This window comes from Myotis daubentonii, chromosome 5 (assembly GCF_963259705.1).
Source record: "Myotis daubentonii chromosome 5, mMyoDau2.1, whole genome shotgun sequence".
Taxonomy (NCBI): Eukaryota; Metazoa; Chordata; class Mammalia; order Chiroptera; family Vespertilionidae; genus Myotis; species Myotis daubentonii.
The window spans coordinates 89,951,432-89,972,572 of NC_081844.1; the positions used below are offsets into that span (position 1 = coordinate 89,951,432).

The following is a 21,141-nucleotide window of genomic DNA, read 5'->3' on the forward strand; positions in this document are numbered from 1 at the left end:
CACTGCCGGCGGCCCCGGGGGCGAGGCGAGCTCCGGGTCTATTCCGGAGCGGCGTGGAGGGGCGGGCGGGGGTGCCGGGCGGGCATCCTGTCTGGGGGAGGGGACGCACGGAGGGCGCTCCCCGCGGGCGGACTGGAGAGTGCAGCCCGCCCCCCGCCGCCAGCCCCGCCGGAGCCACCGCAACCCGCGCCGACCGCCCCGGCTGCGATCATCGGCGCCATGGACCGAGGCCGGGGTAAGAGGAGCCGCAAAGGCCGCCCTTGCTGCACGGGGCGGGGAAGGGAGAACCGGGCGAACAGGAGGCGAGAGAGGAGTGGGGGAAGGCACCGTGGGGCGGCGGGGCGGGGAGTGGAAGGCCCGGTGCTGCGTGTGCAGGTGCCTCCTGCTGCCCCAGGCAGCCCGGCGTCTGTCGGTCCTGGAGCTGAGGGGTCTCCTGTGTGTAAAACCAGCGTTTCATACACTCAGTCTTAACTTCATAAAAGAATCCCCCCAAGATCCCCGAGTCCGGCAGGCTTTTTCCCTCCGAAGGGTGCACTAAGGTTGACAGGTTACAGTCCAGAAACACCCCACATGCGAAGACCCCACTGTGCGCCTGGGGGTCGGCCCGGGGAGACGGGAGCCCGCAGCTGCCCAGGGCACTGGGAGGAGAGAGGGCAGGCGCTGGGGTGGCTGAGCCCTGGCTCTGTTCCTGACACGCTGTGTGGCCTGAGCCCGGTCCCTTCTGCTCTCTGGGCTAGTGCCGTAGTCTCCCAGACCCCTTCCTGCTTGAACTCTCGGGGGATGAGTGTATTTGATAGAATTTTCGCAGAAGTGGTGGGGGCTCGCAGAAATTAGACCGGACTTGAGAAAAGAGAGGAGGGGGCTGTGCTTAAGAAAAGGCCTAGACATCTCGAAGAGCATGTGGCTGTAAAGAGGGGGCCTGCTTGGACATGGGGACTGTGTCCAAGGCTGGGACACCAAGGTCCTAAACCCCCACCTCTGGGATCCAAAGAGACCACCGGTGTGAATACACTTGATAAACTAGTGAGTGTGGGGCATTATTATTCTTATTATTATGGTGAAATGGAAAATTCTTCCCCCTCCCTACAATCATCTTACACACTTCCTCCGTCTGCCTGTGCGCTGTGCTGAGGCCACCAGGGGGGAAGGAGCGACCAGGAGTGTGGAAGCAATTAGGAGGGCACTGGGGGCAGGGACCTGTGCATGAGCAAGCGTCGGGGCAGCCTCCCCTGCACTCGCAGATAAAGCCAGAGTTCAGAGGGCTGCAGAGGACCCCTGGCTCCCAGTGCAAGATTTATAAAGCAGTTCTCACCAGACAGGTCTGCAATGAGTATCCACACTTGCCGGGGAGGAAAACGAGAAAGAGAAAAGACGCACCTCTGATGTCCCTCATTCCTCTGTCCCCACCTCCCACCGCCCACATCTAAAGCAGAGCACCGCTCCCCCACCCAGTTACCCCCACAAATGGTCAAATTCCACCCTGTCAGGCCCCAGTACAAAAATCCAGAATTATGGAAAGCAGACTATGTCTTCCTCAGACACCCCAAGGGTGACAATAATTCACTTATTTTTAATGCTTAATAAACAATCGTTTCTCGGCCTTTGGGCTGAGATCAAGTGTAAGTACTTAATAAGCCTCGCTTCACTTCAGAAGGCTGCCTCCGGAGCACTCTCCCCAGGAGCTGGACTTCCTGGGAATCTGTTAGGACTCGGAATGTTCCAGGGCTCTGACCCTCTCCCCCACTGCAGGCTTTCCAAGGCCACGTTCCTTCTCCTTCCCCATTCTCATCACAGTGGGCCATAATTAAGTTATCCAACGACCTGTTAGCATCTGCCTGCCCTGCCCCACTGTGAGCTTCTGGAAGGCTAGAAGTGGATGACACTCTGCTGACACAATGCCTGGCACACAGTAGGAGCTCACTAACAGCGGTTCAGTTATATGAAACATACTTTTTACAGTGCACCTCAGGTTAACCGTAATGCTGATTTTTTTTTTTTTTAAAAAAGAGAATGTTACTAAGTCCTCCCATCAGAACAGTTCTTTGACTTGTAAAGGCTTTCTCAAAATGCCAGCAAAGTAGATGGGGCACACAGGACCAGTTATCTGTCTAGATCAGCCATGGGCAAACTACGGCCCACGGGCCAGATCCAGCCCATTTGAAATGAATAAAACTATTGAAAAAAAAGACCGTACCCTTTTATGTAATGATGTTTACTTTGAATTTATATTAGTTCACACAAACACTCCATCCATGCTTTTGTTCCGGCCCTCCGGTCCAGTTTAAGAACCCATTGTGGCCCTCGAGTCAAAAAGTTTGCCCACCCCTGGTCTAGATCCTTCCTTGTAATTGTCTACCATGGTAAATTATTGCACTTTATCAGCAAAACATGACTAAGTATTAATTAGAATGCAAAATCTGTATGTGCTTTTAAGATAAAACATGAGACTTGAAAAATCATTCCAGCAGACATTCCTTGTGCCTCTGTCCCCAAGAGGGTGTGTGCATACTCTTCCATTGTCAATAAAGGTTTCAGAAGTGCAGGTCTAGTTTCAACCCCATACCTACCATGTGGGGAGGCGGACTGTCATGGGCAGGGTATTGTGGAGGAAACGACACTTCTGCATTAATAACAATATCAACTGAAATCATCAAGCTCTTACTATGCACCAGGCACCACGCTCAGCTTTTTACATGGCTACTCTTGGAACAAGTGGTGGGACAGGGGCTATGATCAGGCACTAATCGCTACTCCCCACGTCATAGGAAAGCAGGCTTGGCAGGTATATTGGACAGCTAGGGTTGCCATAACAAAATGCCACAGGTTGGCTGGCTTAGACAGCAAAAAAGTATTTTCTCACAGTTCAGGAGGCTCGAAGTCCAAGATCAGGATACTACCAGGGTTGGTTTCTGGTGAGACCTTTTTTCTGAGCTTGTAGACAATCTGCCTTCTCACTGTGTCCTCACATGGCCTCTTCTCTGCACACACCAGGGGTGGGGAACCTTTTTTCTGCCAAGTGCCATTTGGATATTTATAACATCATTCGAGGGCCATACAAAATTATCAACTTAAAATTCTGCCTGCTATATTTGATCAAACATTTAATTAACTCAACTCTAATGCGTTGGCAGGGCCAGACCAAATGATTTCTTGGGCCTTAGGGGTCCGCAGGCTGGACGGTCCCCTCCCCTGCTATAGACTAATACACCACCTTCTATGGGACAAGTAATTCACTTATCCTTATATGAGAATAAAATATGAATACTGATAATACCTATATCTTGGGGTTGTTGTAGATATTAAGTGCATGGGAAATACTTCAAACAATGCCTAGAACATGGGACCCACTCAATAAATGCTGGCTATTATGATAATTACAATCTTTTAAAATCAAATTTAACATAATAAAATTGCTTTACTTGGATCCTCCATACACTGGTCTGACTCTGATGACACTTTCTGAGTTCTTACTTTGGTCAGCTTTTGTACAACTCAGAGACAGGGTCCATGTCATGATCTTCTCTGTATCCTGCAGCCCCTGGGTGCTTGTCTCTTGGAAATCCGAGCTCAGTAACTGGACCACTATCCAACTGACATTTCTCAGTGTCCATTTTCTCTTATTTATTCTACACATTCATGCCTACTGACTGTGGTTGTTTCTTCACAATTTTGCTTTTGTGAACTTTCCAGTCTTCTCAAGCCATCTTCTCTTTAACTTCTTTGGTCTAAATTTTCTCGGATTTTCCTTCTTAATGTCCAAGGTTATTTCTGATCTGCCTGGCTCATATGAAGTCATTAATTTCCCCAATATTCTTTTCCTTTTCACTTCACACCTAGTTATATTTCAATTAATCAAATTCAACCCAAGATGGGAGATTTTTTGCTGCATTCTATATTCTTTTGGAAATCATGTTGTCTGCTGAGCAATTCAAGAAATAATTTGAAGCTCTGCTTTTCACTAAGTTAAATTGTTATTGTTCAAGAGATGATAGAAGAACCCATTCTGTGTCTTGCCTTCTGTTGGATCAGCTTTGAGGTGATTAGGAAAACCACACCTTCCCTATCCATAGCTTCCATTGACCAACTAGCCTGTAGCTACTCTATGATGAGCCTGTCCCCATGGCTATGAATTCCCATACCTCTTCCCTGACATCCGAGTTCATTCTCTCCACCACTTCTATCAGTTACTGTCCTTCTGAAAGGCATACTCATCCATACTTATCTTTTCCATCCAAACATCTGTGAGGTCACCTTGAACAGCCTGGCAACTCAGAACTGAGTGGGTCAGAGAATGGACAAAGTGGGGTTTGAGTGTGACTGCAACTTTTGACCGTGTGATCTTGTATGAATTGGGTAAATTACTTAATTTCTATGAACTCCAGTTCCATTGCATTTGGAGTGTCATGGGGAAAGCTAGCACTTGTGAAATATTCAATAAATGATAGATGTTATATTTATCAAATATAATTACTTGGATTTTAGCGACACTGTGCAATGGATGCATGTGGTCATATGGTATTTAAGCTCACTCTCTTCCCTGTAGAGGCTTCTGCTGGTCACTGGGCACCACTTCCATTTCCTTGTCCCAGTCATTCTTCCTAGCGTTTGGCTTCTCCATTTGCGTCAGGATTTTTTTTCTGCCTCTCCCTCAAATATCAGTTTCAAGCCCCCCTTCTCACGTGGGTGAGCACCCTGCCAAATAAGTTCTTCCCTCCCCACTCTCTGCCAAAAGCATATCATTATTCCATTCTGATCTTTGGTTTGGAAAAACAATCTTGTTTTTGGATACCATCAGCTTCTCATACCCTTCTTACCCTTAAAAAAAACAAACTTGCAACTACACAAAAAAATCAATCCCACACACACACATACCCCCGCCACCCCTAAGCATTTTCCTCCTTCCTTTCCTGGCCAAATTTCTCAAATAAATGATCACTCATGGCTTCCTGTTCCTTCCCACACTCCCTTTCATTCCCTACAGTCTCATAGCTAATCACACCTTCTGCTGAAAGCCCACTCTTAAGGGCTACAAATGATTTCTATTTTGTCTAACCTTCACCTATTCGAAGTCTCCTCTCCTGGATTTCTCTGTAGCTCCGTTGACCCTCTACTTTTCTCTAAATGTATTCTCCAACTTTAAAGAGATGGGAAAAGCATGGATTTGGGAATCAAATAAGTCTAGGTTAAATAACTACTGCTGCATCCCTCCAGGAAGCCTTTTCTGCCTCTCCCATCCCCCAATCCCAGGGTTATACGTGCTCATGGCCTCTGCCCCTCCTGCCCTAAGGCAAGTGAAGTGACCCAACTAAGTCTTGTTCCTTAGTCTGTAAAGCAGCAAGAATGACACCCAGCACTAAGAGACTGAGATGTGGTAATATTTGCCCAGCACCTGGCCCATGCTGGGTGCTTACTAATTGTTATGTCCCATATTTCCCTCTGGCTCACTTGCTTTTTCTTCTTTGATGGCTCTTGCCCCTCTCTCTCCTCTTATCCCCCCACCACCTCAGCCCACTCTCTACCTGTAGAAAACCAAGCCCTCTAAGAGGGGACTCTCAATGTCTGCCTTCAGCCATGAGTTACTCCTGCATTACCTCCTGCTTGTGGTACATTTCCATTCGGAGGTCCCACCTCAACCTCCCAGTGACCCAATTTTGAACTCATTTTATTCACCACCAAATCAGATGACCCTTCCTGTTTCTCTTTTTCTGCTAACAACACAACCACGTGAGGAGCTACTGAAGGAAATGGAGTTTTTTTTGAATGAGACTAAAATTGAAGGGGGGATCTGGGATCAGTCCTGTAGAGAAGTAATAGACTTCAGAAAGCTATTCAAGAAGTAAAACAGAGGCTTAATTTGGGCTAAATCTAGGAGAAGCAGGCAAATGAAGAGTTATCAATAACAGAGCTGGAGTTGTTCAGGGACATCATGAAGCAGAGGTTGAATGGCCACAAATCAGAGAAGCCATAGAATGGCTCCTGTGGGACCACAGTAATATATAGGTCAAGAATACCTGTCACTTAATATTCACAGTGTTTCCATAGAGATGGCCCTTTTGCAAATTATAGAGAATAGGATTTCGAGGAGTGTATACTTCAACCTAAAACATCTATCTTTTATTTAAATACTAGAAGCCGGTGCACGACATTTGTGCACTGGGGGTGGAGGTGGGGCGCGGAGTCCCTCAGCCCCGCCTGAGCCCTTTCTCAGTCCCGGAGCCCTCAGTTGGACACCCTTATTACTGCCACGGAGGCAGGAGAAGCTCCCGCCACCCCACTGCGCTCGCCAGCCCTCAGCCTGGCTTGTGGCTGAGCGGCGCTCCCCCTGTGGGAGCGCACTGACCACCAGGGGGCAGCTCCTGAGTTGAGCATCTGCGCCTGGTGGTCAGTGCACGTCATAGCGACCAGTCATTCTGCTGTTTGATCAATTTGCATATTACCCTTTTATTATATAGGATACCTTATATCAGAGATTTTAATGGACTTAGGAATTATCTCTGCTTGTGGATGGAATTTGGGAAGAGGGACTGATGCAATTAAAGACAGTTATTTAAAACTATAGATCTGATCATGCTTAAACCCTTCATTAGTTTCCCAATGTTCTTAAGAAATAGGTTACAATCCTTGTAGTGGCCCTCAAGGTCCTTCCCTGGCTGTCACAAACTTATTTTGGGCCCCTGTCCATCTCTTACTGTGGGCTCGCCTCACACTGGCTTTGTACCTTCACCTGGTTAACTCCTGTTTATCCTTAGCAATCTGCTCAAACATTTACTTCCTCAAGGCAATCTTTCCCAGTCTCCAAAGCTACATCTCCCTTTTAAGGTACTCTTAGAACCCTATTTTTCTCATTGGTTGCCATTTTCACAAGCACAGTTAATTGTGGGATTGAATTAGCTGTTAATGTGAGCTCTGTGAGAGCACGGTCCTTCTGACCTGTCCACAGCTCTCTCCAGCACCTAGTTTAATGCTTGGCACATAGTAGGTACCCAAAAAATGTCTGATGAGATGATGACTAAATGAAACAAGGGGAGAAACAAAATTCACCGAATGGAATTGGATATGGCCCCTTTAAGCTCCAGGATTCTCCATTTCAATGATTCTCATTTTAGGGACAGAAACATAAACTTAATCATTATTCATCATTTCCTTTGCCTTCATCCTTTCTACAATAAGACTCTGAGTCCTATTGACTTTTATTGAAAAACATCTTGGATGGTGTCTTCTCCTGTATACTGTCATCTCCTATAGGAGCTTCCTCTTTCTACTCTCGCCTTCTCCAGCCTGCCTTCAGGACTACTACTAATTTGTCTACAGCAGTGGTTCTCAAATCCAGCTGGGCTCAGAGCCTACTGAAAATATATCCCACAATGGGTCTGACCAATGGAGTGAGGTTTGGGAATGTGCACTTTTTGCAAAGCTCCTAGGTGAGTCTGATGTCCTTACTGCTCTAATGCACTGCTTTTACCGTGACCCTTGAACCTGCTCAAACACCTACTGCTCACTCTAGCACTGCCTTTCACCCTTTTCTACCAAGTGGGATTCTGGGGTCTGGGTCTGCTACCCAAAGTAGCCTTCTGAAATGTCTCACTTTATCTTTAAAAAGCCAAGCGAATTTTCTACTGTAGTTCATAATATAGGGTGTCCCCAAAAGATGAATGCGCACATTTTGAATAATTATAAAGGCAGTGTTTATTAAAATACATTTCATCTTCAAAATTGAGCCATCAGCTGCTAAAGTGTATACATTTTGGGGGATACCCTGTATATCTGAGCACACTCCCACCCCAAAAATCTTTGTGCAGTATTCCTCCAGAGATGCACTGTGTTCATCCAGAGGCTTCTGCTTCCCTACCCCCCTGCCTCTGCCATGGCTTATATGAACTCTAGCCTGAGAAGACAAACCCCCCAACAAATGTCCCAGCACACAGTGCCAGAAATGGATCAGGACATGGAAGTAGAAATCCCACATCTTAGTCCTGGCTCATCCATGCACTTCTGCAATATGAGAACATACATTTTCATGAAGCTTTTAACTTTTAGAAGCATTTTCACATTTGCCAGTTCTTCCCATTTCAGCTAGTGTCAAGGGTGTTGAGCATCATAGCATGCTTCGTTCAGAGCCTGGCAGCCTCTGGAGATCACACATGCTCTCACTCAGCAGTCATTCACTGGGGGGGGGGGGGGGGGGGGGACGACTATGGGTAAGAAGGAACCTGGGTGATAAGAGGCATTCACACAGAACTGACCACTAAAACCCTTTCCCTGGGGAACCTTCCAGCCCTGTGCTTCTCTCCTGTGGCTTCTCTCAACTCTGGCAAAAGCCCGGTGGAGTGGACAGCTGAAACATTCTTCCCATTGGACAGGTGTAAAAAACGAGGTTTCAGAAGATGACTCTGCTACCCTCCCTCCCTGAAAGAGACTTCCCTGTGACAACCCCCCTGCCACGTCCCCGCTTTCACCTCCTCTCCGACTTTGGGTTACCTCCACCATCTTTGTTGTTGGTTGTTTTTTTTTACTATATTTTTATTGATTTCAGAGAGGAAGGGAGAGGGAAAGAGAAACAGAAACATCAATGATGAGAGAGAATCATTGATCAACTGTCTCCTGCACACACCCTACCTGGGACCAAGTCCACAACCCTGGCATGTGCCTAGACCAGGAATTGAACCTTGATCTCCTGGTTCATAGGTCGACACTCAACCAGTGAGCCACAACAGCCGGGCACTCCACCCTCTTTTAGAAGATTTCACTGCACTAACTGAAATGCCTCCTCCATGTATATATAAGTCCTATGGTCTTAAACTATCTTTTCATCTCATTTCCAGTGTCTAATACAGAGCAGATGTTTAATAATAATAGCCAATGAGTGTTCACCATGACTCAGGCAGTTTACATGTGTATGTCAAGCCATTTAATCCTCTCAACAAGCATGAAGTTGAGACAATTTAGCCTTATGTCCATAAAACAAACATGCCATTAATTTTATTGCAGGAGAAATTCCATCCAAAAATGCTGCATACAGCTATGAGTTCTGAGTGTCTGTACAGTGTGTAGCTTCTATTTTCTAAAATTACAGATAGGGCGTGCGTTTGAATTATCAATATACTAGAGGCCTGGTGCACAAAATTCATGTATGGGTAGGGTCCCTAGGCCTGGCCGGCAATCATGGCCAATCTGTGGGGTGACTGGCAGGGGGGTTAAGGGGGGCCCTGCTGGCACCTGCCTTGGCAGGTCTGGCACCGCCCACTTGCCAGTCTTGCCCCCCCCCCCCCCGCTGCCATAGGTCGCCTCTCTCTGCAGGAGGCAACTGGCAGGGTGATCGGGAGGAGGGGGGGAGGTGCTGGCACCTGCCTTGGCTGGCCTGGGGCCTTGCAGGTTGGGGGCACCTCCTGCGTTGAGCGTCTGCCCCCTGATGGTCAGTACACATCATAGCGACTGGTCATTCCACCCATCATTCCGCCGTTCAGTCGATTTGCATATTAGGCTTTTATTATCCACTAGAGGACCAATGCACAAAATTCGTGCAAGAGTAAGCCTTCCTTCCCCGGCTGCCAGCACCAGCTTCCCTCTGGCACCCAGGATCTGAGCTTCCCTCGCAGCCCCGGCTTCATCTGGAAGGATGTCTGGAAGGATATCCGGTCTAATTAGCATATTATACTTTTTGCCGGAGGAAAGCCCAGGTCCCGGGTGCCAGAAGGAAGCTGGTGCATGAGAGCAGCGGCTCTCACAGCGGGCAGGGTGGGGCGTGAGCTACGAGCGGCAATGGGCAGGGCGGCCAGCTGAGGCAAGCGGAAGTGAGCTACTTGCACACGATTTTGTGTGCGCTGGGCCTCTAGTATATATATATATATATTCAATGTCCCCATTTTACAGATGAAGAAGGTTAGAAAGGTTTATTTACTCACCCTGCCTACCTCTAACCTAAGTCCTTTACCATTGCTTTCTATTGCTTTCCCATGAATGTTGGAGAGTGATCCCCAGGTCAGTTATATGAAGGGCTTGTTAGAGAAACCACAAGGACTTATCAGGTAAATATTTCAAAGTAGGGGCAGGGAGGCTGCCAAGAAACAGGGGAGAGAAAAGCGATCTGAACAATAGGGCCAGGCAGCTGCCAGTGAGATTTGATTTCTCAGCCTTCACATCACTGCTCTGGCCGTAGGAGTTCTGGTATTTAGAATTCAAGAAGCTCTGAGCCTCCTGGAATTAACAAAGAGGTGCCTCCAAAGGGCCCAGGCAGGGTTTGTGCTCCATCTAAAATTCCATTCGGGAACCCCAGCCGCACCCAGGTCAAGGTGGAGGTGCAGAGCCAGCCCGGCAGGATTCTTCTCCCTGACACAGTTGTCAGGCTGCGGTGGGGGCAGAATGTGGCAGCATTGCAGTCATTCCAGCTCTGACAGCAGGTCCCGCAGGAGGCGAGCTCGGGCTTTTTATAGCCCTCTAGGAACCAGGGAAAGCTGATCTCCTGAGAGGGAGAGGTGGGCGCATGCCTTTTCCAGGCACCATTCCCTCAGCTGTACAGTCCCAGGGTAGGGGTCACGGCTAAGTGAGCAATGCAGGGGCGAGGGAGTGAACCTGCACTCACTGCCCAGGAGACGGGGATCCCAACCAAACCAGTTCCTTGAATCCCTTCCTTGTGCTTCAGTTTCTTCACCTGTCAGGTCGAAGTATTATAGTGCAGGGACCTGCACACCTCAGGCCATGGACCGGCTCCAGCCTGCCACCTCTTTTTGTAAATAAAGTTTTATTGGAACACAGCCATGCCCATTCATTATGCATTGTCTATGGCTACTTTCTCACTACAATGGCAAAGTTGAATAGCTGTAATAGTGGTCATGTTTGGCCTGCAAAGCCTAAAATATGTGCTGTCTAGTCCTTTAAGGAAAAGTCTGCCAGTCCCTGGATTAGAATGTGGAGTTGGGCGTGTCTGTGTGGAGCACCGTGGTGAGTAGGATTCTGAGGGTGTGTTCAGACTGAGGAATGAAGCATTGTCCTTAGACATTACCAAAGTTTGTATTCAAGAGCAGCGTTGGCAGAAGGCCATTTACCAGTGCTTTTTGAACTACTTTTAGCCCCAGAATCCTTTTGCAAACAAAATCTTAAGCAATAGAGCTGCTTTGGGTGAAGTAGAAATGAGAACTCTAAGTACAGCCCACTGCATCCCTCCTACCCCCAAGGCAGCCCCTAAGGAAGCTACACAGATGCCCTCGCTTCATCAGAACAGCATTTGAAAACCACCTATCTCATCCTAGGCCCCGCATTTTACAACTGGGGAACCGGAGGCCCAATGGGCAGCATGTTGCCTAAGGTCACATGATCAGCTCCCAGTTGGCTTCCCACGGCACCACTAATGTGGTCATAAGGTATTAGTAGAGCACAGACATATCTCTGTTGTGGAGAAAAAACCTGTCCACTGATTTGCGGGCTCAGAGCTGCCTCTAGTGCAGTGGTTCTCAACCTTCCTAATGCCGCGACCCTTTAATACAGTTCCTCATGTTGTGGTGACCCCCAATTTCATTGTTACAAATTGAACATAATTAAAGCATAGTGATTAATCACAAAAACAATATGTAATTATATATGTGTTTTCCGATGGTCTTAGGCGACCCCTGTGAAAGGGTCGTTCGACCCCCCAAAGGGGTCGCGACCCACAGGTTGAGAACCGCTGCTCTAGTGCATGGGTGGCCATGACATGCCCTCACTGACCCAGCAGCCCACAGGGATTCAGGGCTGGGGCTTGACCAGGACACATTGCTGATACCTGCTCATGCTTCACAGTGGTTTGGTCAAGGTTTGGGAGCCTTTTATCTGAGGACCAACAGAGCCAAAAAAATAAAAATTGAATTGGACCATATTTTTTTAATTTCATTGATACCAAGACATGTTTTTTAAAAATCCGAATATCTCTGGCGCTCTCCCCCTCAGGAGCATGCTGGGGCCTTTCTCTTCCCCCTCTTGTTACCCCCAGGCGCCTCGCCTTTGCCTCCTCCCTCCTATGCTTCTTTTGCTTCTGTAACTTGTTTCCTGAGCCTGTGCAGCCCAGCTGACTCGCCCCTACCACCTCTATAATTTTCTAAATAAACTTCCGCTTATAATTTGAAAAATCAGAACATCGCTTCTAAGTGATACATTGATTTGTTCCTCTTTCTGTGTGTTTTTTCCCAAAAAGCTGTTTTTCAATAGATAAAACATCTTAAAACCAGTGGCATCTTAGAATGGAGAAATTATGATAATTTATGCTAAAGCTTTCTTTTGAAGATGGAATCAGATTTATTCATTTGTAGAATAAATATTTATTCTTCCTGCCCATTCTTGTTGAAGGGTTTGCTGAGAGCAGATCCAGCTGATAAGAAACCAAGGGGGATTTTTTTTTTTAGCTCCACTTGAACCAAGAAGAAAACGGATCTAGGAGTGTGCTGGGAAGCCAGAGGCGGGTCACATTTCCTCACCTCTCACCAGCAGCCAGGTGCAGCTCTGAGGGGTTACAGAGGAGAAACTCGGGGTCCCTGTACCCTGGGACCTCCTAGTGAGGCAGAGAAAGTAAGACTTGGTCACTAGTGTCTATGGCATGAACTCATACCTGGTCATTGTCCATCAAAGAGAATATATAAAAATACCAGAGGGCTAAGGGACACTTTCTAGCCAGGAGCCTCAGAAGCACCGGAGAGGTGGCCTTGCAGGTGGAGGAAATGGCAGACTGGAAGAAAGTCCCGGAAACGTGCTGAGGGTGCAAGCCGGGTCAGCGTACCTACAGCCCAGGGAAGCAGGGACAGGTTAAATGGAAGCTCTGAAGTCCTTGCCAAGAGAGGGGCCTTATCCTCCAGGTCCTTGACTGGGTGTGCCCCAGGCCCTGAGAGCCTGTGATCGCTTGGTTTGTAACTAATAATAGAGACAGCATAATGTGGGAGCTGAGTGCTGTGGCTCTGGTGTCAGGTTGCCCGGGTTTGAATCACAGTTCTACTCCTTCCACTTAATCCTGAGTCTGAGTTTCTTCAACTAAAAATGGAGATGATAATCTCCTGCCTACCCAGGGCGAGTAACTGGATTCATGCAAGGAAAGCGCTCAGCACTAGGAAGCATTAAAAAAAAAGCTGATGCTTAAAATACAGCTTTGTCAATGATCGCCTTTCTTACGGAATTAGAATGGAGTCCAAGTGCTCTCGGTAACACTTTCCCTCGGCTTCTGGCTTCTGGACGGCCCATCCGAAGGTTGGGATTACAAAGGAGTTGGGGATAAACCACAGGGATCGCACGCATGTATGGAACTTTCTTCACCTGTGTCACAGCGGGAACTGGTGTCGGGCCCTGGGGAGTTCTTGCTGAGGTGTGAGCAGGTGGGGGTTATGCTGAGTGTTGCCATTTGGGGAAATAATTGAAGCCAGCAGTGAGCTCACCTCAGAGTAGAAAGAGGGAGCTTGGAAAGAGGCGACCGGTTAGGAGCTTCAGCAAATACTGCAGGTGAGCAGCAGACTATACAAGATTAACTGGCCTTCATGTTTCAGTTAAGAACAGGAGAGAGAAAACTTCAAACTGTCCATTTTCAATCGCGTTCACTGTGGAGAATGGTTGGTCTAATGAAGGCATTTGTCTGGGGCTCTTCAAGACTCAAGACATTCATTCCTAGGACCTTCAACCATCATTTTCTTGGTCCCCATCCCTAGTCCTGGAGGCAGGATTCGCCCCAGGATGGCTGGGCTCCCTAGGAACTGGATTCCTGGCTGCCTGGCCCAGAACCAAATCCAGGGTTAGCACTGGGAGGCTTTGGCAGGTGAGGGGAGGGGAGGGAGAGAGCGACTTCTTACCTGGACAGCAGTCCAGGTGGCCATTCTGAATCTGACCTTTAGCCTCCCACCTGGAACATTTAGGCTAACCCTGGGTGATGCTTGAATCCCTGTGACTGCCAACAACATCAATAGTAACAGCCAAACTTTACAGATGGACTCTTGTGCTCGGCACAATGCCTAACACTCCGTACATTATCTCCCCTTCTGCTCACCTCAGCCTTCTGAGGTCAGTGCTCTCATTATCACAATTCTCGTGTTAAAATGAGGTGACATCACCTGCCTGGGGTCACTGGGCTAGGGAGGGCAAGTCCCAGGTTTAATTCTGGGCATTTTTCACCCAGTCACCCGGTGTTTTAACTACCCACTGTTCTGATTAAACTCTTGGAAGGGACATCAGCTTCTTCTTGGTTCAGATTTCTGCCCTCCAGTCCCCCGGTGGCCTAGTGCTCCACCCTCCCCCTCCGCCCCCTACACACATGAGCCCTTCTGCTCTTGGAGACAGTTGTCATAGGCAGGATTTATAGCCCCCTCCCTAGTCTGCGATCCTTTCTCTGAATTCTGGGTTGTCAATTAATCCCTCCCCAGTCACCTGTTATATACTGTGCAGGGCACTGGGTAGCAGTGGCAGATATTAAATCAGGCATCATCTCTGCCCCCATGGGTTCACAGTTTAATGGAGGAGAACAAGTCATCTGCTCTGAAGGGTGTAACAGGATGACCTCACCTGTCCAGGAAAGCAAGATGGACCACCTGGAGCAGTGGTCCCCAATGCCCCACAGGGGGACAATTTGATTTTTAAGGGGGAAATTCGAGAATGAGTTATTAACAGTGAATTTTTTGTATTTCTTATTGTTCTAGGGGCCTCATATACAGTATATAAATATATATTGTGACATACTTATGTATTTCAGTCTCTATTACTAGTATATGTTTTGAAACTTTATTTGCTATTTTTTCATATCACTGCATATTATTACTAGAGGCCTGGTGCACAGAAATTTGTGCACTCAGGAGAGTCCCTCAGCCTGGCCTGTGCCCTCTCGCAGTCTGGGACCCCTCAGGGGATGTCCACCTACTGGCTTAGGCCCGCTCTCCAGAGGGATCGGGCCTAAGCTGGCAGTCAGACATCCCTCTGGCAGCCCGGGAGCCCTCAGGGGATGTCCACTTGCCAGCGGGGAGCAGGCCTAAGCTGCAGTTGGACATCCTTAGTGCTGCTGAGGAGGCAGGAGAGACGCCCGCCACCACTGTTGTGCTGGCGTCTGCCCCCTGGTGGTCAGTGTGTGTCATAGTGACCAGTCATTCCCAGTCATTCTGCTGTTGGGGTCAATTTGCATATTACCCTTTTATTATATAGGATTATTAAGATTTTCTTAGCGATTTCTTCCTCAGTACTTCAACTGTCCTTTTGTTCTTTCATTTTTCTCTTTCATAGATGCCATGTTTTTTGGAAGCTTATTTAGACCAAGTTAATGGCCTTTCAGGCTTCCTCCACATGAATAGGAGTTCACTTTTTGAATAATTATGTCACGGGGGTGGGGAGGAGGCATCAGGATTTTAGAGATGCTTAGGTGGGGCATGGCCAAAAAGTGGTTGGGAATCACTGACCTGGGGGAAGTGGTATCTAAACCAACTCCCAAGGATGAGTTGGGAGTAGGAGAAAATTTAAATAACAATAACAATCAACTTGGTATATATCCGAAACTGCTCTAAGCACTCTATATACTACCTTACTGGGTCCACATGACAACTCTATAAAGTGTGTAGTTATTACTAACCCCATTTTGCAGATGAGGAGACACAGAGAAGTTAAGTAACTTGCCCAAGCTAGTAGTGGATAGCAGCTGAAAACCATGCAGAGGAAATATTGTGAAAAAGAACAATGGGGTAGGTGGGGTCTCAGATATTGAACATAGGTAAGAAATTAAAAAGTCATAATTTTTAAAAAGACCCATCAAACATAACGAAGATAAATATATACTATGTTCCCTGAAGTATCTATTGATGATTTTCTGGTTCTTTATAACACTGAGGTTTCTATGAGCTGATCATCAACCTAACTTTTCCTTTCAGAAGAGGGATTCTGTTTATTCTCATCTCCTGAATCCTACACAGGTTCTATTGTTTGACTACAAAGAGGGGAGCAGATGGCACAATATACTATTAACCACAATTTACCAATTTACAAAACTTCACAGTACTGCGTGCTCTCACTTTTCACAGATTTGAGTATCACAATAGGCCCGAAAGGTAGGCAGGGCAGCTATCATCACCCACTTTAATGTGAAGGAAACTGAGACACAGAGACATGAAGCCATTTGCCCAAGGCCACACAACCAGTAAGTGTGGAGCTGCTGCTGGAGCCCGGGCTTTTGACTGTAGCTCCTGTGTTCTCTCCTCTACACCAAAACAAGTTGTACAGTGGGAGCCAGAAAGATTCAAACCTGGTCCCTGTGACCGCCAGAAAGCTCCTTAGCTCACTAGGCTTCAGCTGCTTGTCAGTAAAACTGAGATGAGAAGAGCTCCTATGGATTGCCACAAAGATTAAATGAAGTAGTAGGCACAGAAGATTAGGCACGGAGCATGTTCCCACCATGGAATGTCACACAAAACAGTAAGTAAATGCAATGACAGGCAACAACTGGATAACTCTTTGTATAGTAATAGTAAAGAAAAAGGTCACAAAAGGTTACCTACAACATTATGCCCTTTTAAAAAGGGAAGAACAATTAAAAATATTTACAGATACGTCTGTTGCAATGACACTATAGACAAGGGAAGGCAGGAGTGAGAAGAATACAGCATTTAAGATGGCAGCTAGGCTGGTGGGGAACGCAGAAGCGTGGGATCACAGTGGGATGTAAGATACCGTCCAGATCATGTCTTTTGCTTTGAATAGTAGGTTCATGGGTGGTTTACCACATCAGCAAAAATAACTAAGTAAATAAATAACCATATGTAAAAAGGAGTAATAATGACAGTGTCTCATAAAGCAAGAATTAGGATTAACCCAATTTTTGTCTACCTGAAATCCTATTTATAAAAAGAAATAAAAGGGTCAGACACGGTGCCCAGTGTTCAATAAATGTCCTCTGTCGTTCTTGGATATCCTTATTATTATGCGCAGTATCTGCATACCCCTGGCCAGCTGTTCTTGATGTCTGCCCCAGGCTATTGGTCAGATGGGTCCTCAAACTCAAACTTCTCAGAAACAGAAAGCCCAGCCCCAGGTAGGCCTCAGGCCAGGTGCCCATCCTGTGAGTGGACACCATGGGGAGCGGTCATGAGGTGCTCACTCTTGGGTTCAGCACGCTGTGGGGGCTGGGAATCCCTGTTAGGAGAAGGCCACAGGAATTATAATGCAACCATAGGAAGCTTAGGTGCTAGAGTTAGGTCTATGTTTGAATCTTGGTCCTGTTATCTATGTGGCTTTAGACAAACGACTGTGCCTCTCGGAGCCTCACTTGGTCCCTGTGTAAAACAGGGCAAAAGCAGTATCTACTTCACAAGGTCATTACCAGGACTAAATGAGGTAATCAACACAAAATGTTTAGCACAACATCTGGAACATCACTTACGATGTCAGAAGCACTACCTGCTTCATCACTGGGTCTCCCAGGCCACCCCTGGGACTGCTTGTTTCCCAGCTTCGGTGAGGGAGGGGGTGCAGACGCTGAAAGTGGAAACAGCTGCCATGTTGTGTGGGGGGTGAATGTGTGTGTCACAGTTTTCCACTTCCTCCTGGAACCATTTCCTTTGTCAACTAAACAGGGAGGAATCCGCAGACAAAGGAACAATTCTGGGAGAGCCCAGTCCCACAGCCTAAAGTTATTTCCTTAGAGGTCAGTGGCTTGCCCCACCCCCGCCTGTCTAAAAATGCTCCTTGAAGAGGGAGCTAGGATTCCTGGTGCCCAGGCCTGAGAAGCCAGGTGCCGAGAGTGAGGGCGCTGCTGGTGGATGACAGGAGCTAGGCAGACCTAGAAAGGCCACTAAGATGCAGGGCTTTCACTGACCCTGTCACCCTGCACCATCACCTGTTCCCCACTGACCTGTGCCCTCCCTGACTTCTGGCCTCCCTGTCTTCCAGTAGGTGAGAGAACTGTACTACTCTACTATCCCTAATTATAATCCCCACGGTTGACAAACTCTTTCCTAGCCATTCCCAATGCCCCCTGGCACAGACCTACACATGGGGATTCTACACCCCTCATTACAGAGGAGGAAAATGACACTTAAAGGAGCTACTGACTTATCCCAAATTCGACACTAGTAAGTGGCAGGAGTTAGAACCCAAACCAGATCCTTATGCCAAATCCCAAATCTTCCAACTTTTCTTTACCACCTCCCTTCCTTGGGATTTTGTTTCTGTCCCATGGAGTCAAACTTGTACTATTCTCTTCAGCATAAAGGATATTCAGTTTCCTGCCAGGGCTTTAATTAACACACACAAAAGTCTTCCAAGGTGACCTGGCTCCCCCTTGCCCTCCCTCACACCAGCGCTATATTTAACTCCTGGAAAGCAGTCGGCACTGAGGCATTGGCTTTGCAGCTGGGATTTCTTTGCTACTCTTTTTTCATTCTTCTCCAGCCCCATGAACCAGTGTCTCCCCTGTATACTCTGAGACAACAGGAAGTGTTTGTTTTAGTGATCAACAATGCTAGTCCAACCAGTGTGGTCCCCTCCAATGGCCTTCTCTTGGGCTTAGAGAAGTGCTTGTAAATTCAAAGGAAGGAAGTGGGATGTCCCCGTGGCTCCAGATGGGTAGATCTGCAGCAACTTGGAAGAGACCGTGGACAGGGGAAGGAGAGATTTCTGCACCCCTGAGGTGAAGGGGCAATTCTACTGGCCTCGCCTGTATGGCTGGGGCTTCTCGGCTGCTGTACCCAGAGCTGGACATAGACAGAAGTAGCCTCCTGAAGGAGCACGGAGGAGGCATCCCTTAGCAGCTCCTCAGTATTCTTCCCATTCTGCAATCCCCAGTTCCCACACCTACAAAATGGGCTAGCCCACCTTGCCATAAGAATGAAATTATCGCTCTGGCCAGTGTGGCTCAGCTAGCTTGGTGCAGTCCCGTGCACCAGGAGGTTGCCAGTTTGATTCCTGGCCTAGGGCCCATGTCTGGGCTTCAGGCTCGATCCCCAGTTCAGGGCGTGCAGGAGGCAGCCAATGGATGTTGTGCTCTCACATCGATGTTTCTCTCGCTCTCTCTAAAAATCAATAAACTATTTTTAAAAAAGAATGAAATTATATAAATAATACATGTAACTCTCTTAAAGCAGAATATGACCTGCATGATAATTGTGGAAGAGTAATGTAAATAGCTAACATTTATAGAGTACTTAGTGTGTGCCAGACACTGTTCTAGGCACATGCTCATGTATTAGGCCCATTCACACTGATGAGGTGGTATATTCACAGGTCACCGATGACGTACATGAGGAATGGGGCGGTTTTGTGAGTGTCCCAAAGGTACACAGCCAGGAAATGTGGAAACAGGACTTGAACTCGAGTAGTTTGGGTCGCTCAATATTTGTTAGTTTTAATTTCCTAATTTATATGTTAAGATTAAAATCCACCAACTACAAAATGGGCATCACTAAATAATGGGCAGCCATACCCACACGAGGGGTACAGGTCCAACCAAAACAGGGTTTGGGGAGCTTGGCCAGTTAGTTGGGCTTCCGGTTCCTTCTGTTACCCAGGGCTCTTGGTTCTTCTTTTTTCTGTTTTTGAGCATCTTTTTACTATGCTGAGCCTCTGTGAGGACAGGCATGGTTTTCAAATCGCATTAACTAGTCATTATGCTTTATCAACTCGGAAGAAAAGTTTGCTTCCAGAATTCATTCATTCCACAAATACTTAAGCACTTCTCTGTGTCAGGCACTAGCGAAAGCAGGCACTATTCCTGCCCTCAGGGAGTTCGGGCTCATGTAGGGGAAACAGACATTAATCGAAGAAAGATGTAAGTAAATATAGCATTTCACCATGAAAAGTACCACAGTAGAATGATGCTACGATAGCATAAGTGTAGGGGAGTGGTTGTGGTCCGGAGGACAGGGAAAGTTTCCCTTAGGAAGTCAGAAATGAATTGAGAGCCGAAGGGGGGCAGTACTGGTTTCAGGAGAAGGGAGTTCTGACAGGCAGAGGGAATAGCATATACAAAGGTCCTGGGTTAGGAGGCTGAGGGGCAGAGCATGAAGGCAGCCTGGAGGGAGGTCTCTTTGGAAGGGCTGCGGGGTTGGCAGGCCCAGGAGAGGTTCCTCTGCCTTTCCTTCCCCCACCAAGCATGGAGGTCACACCTGCTGAGTGTGCTGCTTTCCTTTCCAGGGCGACCCGCCCTCCACTGCTGTCATGGGTCATACCTCATTGACATGCTAGGTCGTTAACACACAGCACACAGAGGGTCATCTCTAAAGTCATGTTCAAAAATGTCTTAAGTGAAGAGGAAGAAGAAGGAAAAGGTAAAGATACAAATTATGAACAACAAATATGCATCTATCAACAAGTGAATCTAAGAATCAAGTGAATAAATAATCTGGTGATCATAATAGAATCAAGGACATAGAAAGGGAATGGACTGACTATTCTTGGGGGGGAAAGGGGTGTGGGAGATGCGGGAAGAGACTGGACAAAAATCGTGCACCTATGGATGAGGACAGTGGGTGGGGAGTGAGGGCGGAGGGTGGGGCGGGAACTGGGAGGAGGGGAGTTATGGGGGGAAAAAAGAGGAACAAATGTAATAATCTGAACAATAAAGATTTAATTTTAAAAAAAATAAATTTACAAATTGAAAAAAAAAATGTCTTAAGTAGTGCACTAGTTCTTTCTCCAGGGCAGGAGCCTTTATGAGATGGAAATTGGGTTATTTTGCTTTGCTGTTTGGAAATGAGAAAGGAAAATTAAATAAACCAAAAGAAAAATTGTAGGCCCTGCATAAAACCACATTCTGACAACTCTTCCTAGTTTCCAGCTTTAAACCATGCTGCTTGCCTTTCCTCTGATTATGAGAACAAAGAAGGATGAGTTATCTTTGTCCTAAAGATGCCTGCCAAGTCGTGAGGTGGGGAAAGGAGAAATTGTGTTTCCTCCTACTGCTTTGCAGTGACTGAAATCCTAACTTGAAAGCTTTTCCAAGCGTTTTTGTAAATTCCAGGCTAAAAGGTGACCAGGGTGGAATCTGAAGTCAGAGTGCCCTCTGAGCCTACCGAGTAGGAAGCAAAACAAAGGTTGTTATTCTGTGGTTTGCTGACCTTTAATTTATTCACTTCTCTCTTGTCATGCAAATTACACTCATTACCTTTGGGTTCTCTAAATGAGTCCGCCTTCCCTGCACTGGATCTGCACTGGCAGTGAGGAGCCTCTGGC

The 21,141-nt window shown here is 47.2% G+C and overlaps 1 protein-coding gene across 3 annotated transcripts in view; it reads left to right on the plus strand.

Annotated features, from left to right (window-relative positions):
• Positions 1 to 21,141, plus strand: part of AFAP1L1 (actin filament associated protein 1 like 1) — a 58,198-nt gene continuing 37,057 nt past the window's right edge. The window contains exon 1 of one of the 3 annotated variants that reach the window (XR_009453096.1): positions 1 to 235. Coding sequence is in view for 2 of the 3 variants with exons in the window: in XM_059698858.1 (XP_059554841.1) it covers positions 220 to 235 (16 nt within the window). In the remaining variant the exon portion in view is untranslated. The remainder of the gene's footprint in view (positions 236 to 21,141) is intronic. The other 2 variants (XM_059698858.1, XM_059698857.1) reach the window with 2 other exon arrangements.